This window comes from Gekko japonicus, unplaced genomic scaffold, assembly GCF_001447785.1.
Source record: "Gekko japonicus isolate JY-2015 unplaced genomic scaffold, Gekko_japonicus_V1.1 scaffold824, whole genome shotgun sequence".
In the NCBI taxonomy this organism is placed as follows: Eukaryota; Metazoa; Chordata; class Lepidosauria; order Squamata; family Gekkonidae; genus Gekko; species Gekko japonicus.
Genome location: NW_015171528.1, coordinates 254,947 through 262,464, shown reverse-complemented (window position 1 = coordinate 262,464; position 7,518 = coordinate 254,947). Strand labels below are relative to the sequence as shown.

General features: G+C 45.6%; 1 protein-coding gene across 1 annotated transcript in view; it reads right to left on the bottom strand.

The window, feature by feature from the left end:
- Positions 1 to 3,742, bottom strand: part of LOC107117406 (F-box/WD repeat-containing protein 10-like) — a 44,623-nt gene extending 40,881 nt beyond the window's left edge. Inside the window, 1 exon segment of the mRNA XM_015419518.1 lies at positions 3,574 to 3,742. Coding sequence (XP_015275004.1) covers positions 3,574 to 3,742 — 169 coding nt within the window.
- Positions 3,743 to 7,518: the final 3,776 nt, after the last annotated feature.

Below are 7,518 nucleotides of genomic sequence, written 5' to 3'. Positions count from 1 at the left end.
TCCTTCCTTCATATGCCCTGCATTCTTCAGTTTGCATACAGCTCGCCTTATGGTTAAAGACCGATGCAAAGTGAGAGTTGAGTAATTCCACTTTGTCCATCCCTTGTTAAGGCTTGACCGTCTTCTCCTAGCAATGAGCTTACTCCATCCCTGTTCTTCTTTTTGCTCCGAACATAGGCATAGAAATTTTTCTTGTTGTTTTTAGCATCCTTCGCAAGCCTCAGTTCCATCTGCGCTTTAGCCTTTCTGACACATCCCTACAGATTGAAGCCTGCTTCTTGTACTCACCCTCAGTAATCTGACCCTCCTTCCATTTCCTGTATATTTCCCTTTTTAGTCTCAGCTCTTCAGAGTTCCTTGTTCAGCCACCTCAGCTTCATTACCCATCTCCCACCTTTCTTTCTTACTGGAACAGTTTGCGATTGTGCCTTAAGCACTTCATTTTTCAGCATCACCCATCCTTCCTGTGCAGATTTCCCCCTCAGCATTTCCAGCCATGGAACCCTACCTAATATTTCTCTGAGTTTTTTGAAATCAGCTTTCCTGAAGTCCAGGATACGAGTCCTACTATGTCCTGGTTTCACATCCTTCTCTATGTCAAATTCCAAGCTGACATGGTCACTATTCCCCAAGGATCCCACAACATTCACTTCATCAAGCAGTTCTTCCCTGTTAGTCAGGATTAAATCTAGGATAGCAGATCTTCTGGTTCCCACCTCCACCTTCTGAGAGATGAAGTTGTCCGCAAGACTATTCAAGAATCTGCGGGATGCCCCATGTCTAGTGAGTTAGATTTCCAGCAAATATCTGGATAGTTGAAATCTCCCATCTACATCCTGTCTCTGTGAAAGTTTAGCAAGCTTTTCTACAAATGCATCATCCAGTTCCTCTGGTTGGTTTGGAGGTCTGTAGTATACCCCCACAACAATTTCCCCCTCCTTCCCCCCTGCTCTATCCTTACCCACACACTTTCAACAGGGCAACTCTCAAAATCCTGAATTTCAGTGCAAGCGTATTCATTCTTGACCTATAGTGCCACACCACCTCCTTTTTTGCTTATTCTGTTCTGTTTAAACAAGGTATATCCTTCAATCACTGTGCTCCATATATGAGACTCATCCCTCCAAGTCTCAGCGATACCTATCAGATCATACTTACTTTCCACTATATGAAGTTCAAGTTCCTCCTGTTTATTTCCCATACTCTGTGCATTAGTATAAAGACATCACAGATTACAGACATCCTTTCCTACCGTAGGTCCCTTTGATTTTACACGGAAATTACTGAATTCATCTCTCTCCCGTTCATTCATTCTCTGGTCACTCTCCTTCTTGAACTTAGTGTTGGGGATGCCGCACAACATCAGGCTTTTTCTTCCCACCCCCGATGTCTTCAGTTTAAAGCCCTCCTGATCAGGTTCACAAGTCTTCCAGCAAAGACATTCCTCCCATTCTTTGTGGCCCTCAACAGGTAAAATGGAGGAGAATACCACCTGTGCCCCCAAATCTTTCACCTTCTTGCACAGAGCCTCATAGTCTTTGGAGATCTATTCAAGGTTTCTTCGGGCCGTATCATTTGTTCTCACATGGATCAGCAGGAGCAGGTAGCAATCAGAGGTCTTGACCAGTCTTGGTATTCTCTCAGTCACATCTCGGATACATGCTCCAGGAAGACAACAAACCTCTCAAGATTCCTTGTCCGGAAATCCTTTTGATCTCGGAGTGTGCTATTCTGATCTTCCATCATCAGAAGCAGGTGGTATCGATTTTGCAGCTCCACTGGCTGTGTTTCCTGATCATCTTACTCCTCAAGGTCACATTCTTCCACTCACCCACCTGTTCCTTTTTACTTCCTTCCTCTTGCTCAGGATTTGCTAGCTCTTGCCGTTCTCTCAGGAGCCCCTCTTCCTTTACATCTAAAAAGCTTTCTACCTCCCTGATGTTCCTCAGTGTACAGATTTGTGCCTCAAGGTCTCCCACCTTCTCCTCAAGCATTCTTATAAGCTTGCACTTGCAGCATGTGTAATGCATTTCATGGCATGGCAGAAAAATGATCATGGCGCAACCCACGCAGGTCACTGGAATAGATCCTTCGTTATCCATCTTCCTTGGAGCAATACTATCTTCTACAGCCTCAGGAACTTTCCTCAAACTCGGACGTAAACTCTTGTTGTGGTAATGTACCCTGAAAACTAAGACTGACCAAATGGCTACCTTGCCAGCAATTCTCTCCCCAGAACTCAGTAGCAGCCCTCTACTCAGGTTCTTACAAGGGCTCCAAGCAAGACCCACAGGCTACGACACATGGGGCAAGAGCCTAAGGCTGACGCCTCAGGCGAGGAGCAGCCTTTTGTTTCAAAAGGCCCCTTCCTGCCCAGCACAGCAGAGCCCAGCACAATATGGGGGGGGGCTTGCAATCAACAGCACTCCACAGCAACTCACTCAGCCTCCAACAACCCCCAAAGCACAAACAGCCCCAAAGAGACTTAAACAGAACCACTCTCTATCAGGCTACAAAGAACCCAACTCTCTCTCAGCTCCCACACAGCAGCTAGGAAGGCAAAGGGAGAAAGAAAAATCCCCAACCTTCTATCAACAACCCACCACGTGCTCTTCACTCCTTGCCTCAGCCCAACTGACTCAGTTACGATCCATTGTAATCCCTAAACCTAAGTTCTACTACCTAGTCCACCTTGTTATAACTGTGCATGGTATGACTCTTCATACTGCAGTTATAGGTATAGTTCACATATAACCCCATCTTTTTGTTGTACATAAACCATAGCATGGAAGTGAGCCTTGGGCTCATGCTGTCATATAATGAGTTGAACCTTTAGGGCTGTCCAGGTAAACGAATAGCTCCTGTTTGTGTATCTCATCTAATCCTTTTTCATGGAGGATAGTGCATGTGAATGAGACTTAAACATGTTTATGAGCCTGAACTCATACTGAAGGTTCTATGAGCTATGAGGAAATGTGAGTACTTCTCTGAATTCCAAACATACTGTGTCCTTGTGACCAGCACTGTCTTGGAGAAACCTCAGAGATACATCTGACCGTTCTGGATCTCAAATGAGCCATATAAGGGCTTTGCTTATTGTATTAAAAAGCTGTAACCAATTCAGTAGAAGTTATTTATCAGAAATACTTTACATCACTACTCTCTGGAGTTAACAATGCAATCCTAATTAGGGTCACACCTTTTTAAGCCCACTGACTTCAACAGGATTGCACAAATTACACTTTTCTAAGTACACTGGGAATAAAGCCCTATTGAATAAAATGGGACTTACTTCTGAAGGGGCCTGCTTAGGATTTCTAAATGACCATTTACTAAACACCTTACTCTGCACTGAAATTTAGGAATGCCAGTGGGCCTCCAAACTTCTGACTAAAAAAACTACCCATTTTTGACTATGATGGTTAACGGCATGCGATGAATCTGTCCCACTTTGAGCTCTCTAGAGATAAGAGCAGTCATAAAGGAAGCTATATTACTTATTCCATTTATTATTTTGTTGTTAAGTGCCAGAAACAGCATTCCCTTTCCCACCCCCCACCCCTGCATTGTTACCAATTGTCAAAGTTTTGGAGGAGATCTTCGCATCTTTGACCAAGAGGATACGGATCAGGCTGGCAGCCATAAGCAGCAACTCTGAGTCGCACATCTGCAGCAAGAACAGAGTATAGTTTGCTTTGGTCCAGAAACTGGCATTTAAGAACCACTTCCAAAGGTCTGACATGGACTGCTTCAGTGTCTGCAGATTTAGTGCCCGATTCAAGGTGGAAGATGTTTGGAAGCTGGAAGTGATGGAAGAACAGCTGTAAATGAAATCCTTGCTGTAGGTGGACTTCAAGAGGTTCCAGGTATATTTCAGCAGGTCTTGATTTTTGAATCTTTTTATGATTCCCACTACAAATTGTCTCTGAGTAGCAGAGCTGGCTCTTGTGAACCATTCTCGGGTAGCAAAAATTTTCCAGGACAAGATGCAAGATTTGCAGCTTTGGCAAACAGGAACCAAGTCAGTTTGTTTCTCACACCGTAGGTCGGGAGTGTAGTCTAGTTTATATTCCAAGATTTCTGGTATGGTTGGTTCTGTCTTCACTGGAATCTTCATTGTGCCAGCTCCTCTTTTAGAAAAAGAGACAGTGAGAGACACAGAGCTCCCTAGTTACCTCCTTTTACACTGTTCGGTTGTAATTGTAAATCTCCTTCCAGAGAACAGACCAGAGTATGTAACAAGTGTCGGAGATACGAACTGCAATCCTTCTGTTTGTAGAACTCTCTCTTTTTCAGAACTCCTAGGAGATACTGTTGCTACGGTAGTTCTCCTACAATGTGCTCAAGCACAAAACAGTAACTACCATAATGTATTGTTTCTAATAGACTAACAGCAAAATTCTAAACCACTGAAGTAGGATTGCTCTGCAAAAGTTATATTTCTGCATCAAGATTTGAGTGGAAAGACAGGTAAAGATAAAAGATCTCTCTGGTTCAGCATAGCATCACTGCTTAGTAAGATTTTTTAAAATTCTAAGAAGCAGTATAGGCTTGCCAGGTCTGGCTTGAGAAATCCTTGAAGATTTTGTAGTTGAAGCCTGAAAAGGGTTGGGGAGAGAGGAGACCTCAGGAGGATATAATGCCATAAAGTTCATTCCCAAACCAAATATTTTCTCCAGGGGAACTGAATGATCTCTGTCATCTTGAGATCAGTTGGAATTCCTGGTCCGCTGAACACAAGGGTGCATGACCTGTGACAGTTGTTTATTTTGGGGTGGGGAGGGCATGAGGCCATACCAGTTCTTGTACAAATCTCCTTTGAAATACAGGCCTGTTGGTGATTGTCCAAATAGAAGCTTGTGGCACCAGAAGCTGCATCCTATATCACACTCTGTAGTGTGGGGATGTGGCACTTGGAGTGGTCCAAAGATTTTTTCGGGGGGATGCAGCTAGGTTTGCCATTCCCCTGATGGAGCAGAGGTCCATCAGTGGCTATTAGCCACAAGGTATAGATAGGGGCTCTGGGGCAAGTGATGCTCTGTCTTCTTGGCGCTTGGGGGGGTCAACAGTGGGAGGGCTTCTAATGTCCTGGCCCCACTGGTGGACCTCCTAATGGCACTGGTATTTCTGGCCACTGTGTGACATAGAGTTTTGGACTGGATGGGCCTTTGGCCTGATCCAACATTGGCGTCTCTTACGTTCTTATGTTCACCCCCATGTTCCACGAACACACCCCCTTCAAGAGGATATATACTGTTTCCTGGTCCAAAGCACAGTTCTTGTGCCAGCTGCCCCAAAGTGCAGCACCACAAGATTCAATCTGGGGTACCACTAAAAAGGCCTGTTTTTCAAACTACATTGGAATAAGGAACCACTCCCAGTGAGGTGCTGGCAGGACAATCACACAAGCAGACCTTTGGGCAAAGATCATTCCATTGCTGAATGAGAATTTACACTCCTCAGAGAAGCTTCAATTACTGCTAACAAACTGAGATTGCTGGATTTTAATTCATTCAAAAGTCCACAACAATGGATTCATCAGGGCTTAATGGATTCTTATCTCACCATAGATCGTAATGTTCCACACCCATGTCCAATCAAGCTGCTTAGGAAGCACACTGCAGCTTTGCATCCTGATTTCTTTCCTCTAAATAGTCGTTCCATCCTTTTATCTGGATATAACAACTCAAAGATTTCCATTCAAATTCTGTCTGAAAAGAGGAACTGTGACAGTTGAAAGCTCAGATTCCCAAAACCAAATGGATCTCAAAGGTGCTACTGTGGACAGTCTGTGTATGCGATTGCTCGTTGACTGGTGACTAGGCTACATCTGTCCATGGGATGCTTTGGGGGCTGAAACAGCTTACTAAACATAGCCCACAATGGCTATCTGAGGTAGGATTACTTTTTCAGACCTATTTCAGGAGTGTTGTGAATGTGTGTTTTCATATATGTAGGTTGGCTCTTTAAATCATTGTGACATCATCATCATCGATGTGTGGAAATGACTTGGAAAGCCAGAAAGGATGGTACTGCCTTTGAGAACAATATAATAAGTGCATTCTTACAACACTGTCCTTTGCTGCAGAAAGAGGGATATCGGAAGACCACTTCTATTTGGGGAACACGCCTGTTGGTGGTTCTCCAAATAGGAGCTTTTGGTGCCAGAGCCAGTGTTTAGACTGGGCACCACTGTATGTCTTCTTGCAGGGGACAGTCTCTGGAGTGTAGGGATGTGTCACTTGGGGTGGTCCAAAGATTTGGGGGGGGGGGTGCAGCCTGGCTCCAGTGTCTGCCTGTGTGATTGTCCTGGGGGCACCTCACTTTGGAGCACCTGGCAGAAGAAATGGGCTTTGGACCAGGAAGCATCATATGTCCCCTTGAAGGGTCCCCTGAATGTGGGAGTGTATGAAGTATGGCGGTCCAAATCTTATTTTGGGGTGGGGAGGACATGAGGCCATACCAGTTCCTTATTCAAATATTCTTTGGAATACAGACCTCTTGGAGGCACTCCAAATAGAAGCTTGTGGCACCAGAAGCAGTGTTTGGACCAGGCACCACTGTATGTCTTCTTGTAGGTAACAGTCTCTGTAGTGTGGGGATGTGGCACTTGGAGTGGTCCAAAGATTTTGGGGGGAATACAGCTAGGTTTGCCATTCCCCTGGGGGGGCAGGAGTTTGTCCACTTTTAGGGCCCCTAATCCGCCAGCCCAAATCTGGCTGGCGGGGGAACCCTGCCCCCAAAGTGCCACGTTTGGGCCAACATGCCCAGTGCGATGACGTTACCCGGAGCTGATATTATTGTGCAGGGCACGTTGCAGGAGGATACTCTATCATTCAAGGAAAGACTCAATGGTTTTTGCTCAAATGATAGAGGCCCTGCCCACAATGTGCCCTGCGCAATGACATCACTTCCAGGTAATGTCATCGTGTCATGCGTGTGAAGCGCACATACTGAAGATCTCCGAAAGAGGAAGAAGAACCTCCCCACCAGCAGCCAGGTAAGAGATGGCAACCCTAGATGCAGCTTGGACACAGTGTCTGCCTGTGTGATTGCCCTGGGGACACCTCACTTTGGAGTGGCTGGCACAAGAACTGGGCTTTGGACCAGGAAGTGCCATATGTCCCCTTGAAGGGGAGGGTCCCCTGAATGTGGGGGTATATGACATGGTGGTCCAAACCTTGTTTTAGGATGTAAACGGCAAGCAGTCAAACCAGTTTCTTATTCAAATCTCCTTTGAAATAGAGGCCTGTTGGTGGTTGTCCAAATAGAAGCTTGTGGAGCCAGAAGCAGTGTTTGGAGTGGGCACCAGTGTATGTCTTCTTGCAGGGGACAGTCACCAGAGTGTGGGGATGTGTCATTTGGGGTGTTCCAAAGATTGCTTTGTGGGTGCAACCAGGCCCCAGTGTCTGCCTGTGTTATTGTCCTAGGGGGCACCCGGCTTTCGAGCAGCTGGCACAAGAACCACTCTTTGGACCAGGAAACAGCACATGTCCCCTAGAAGGGGAGAATCCCATG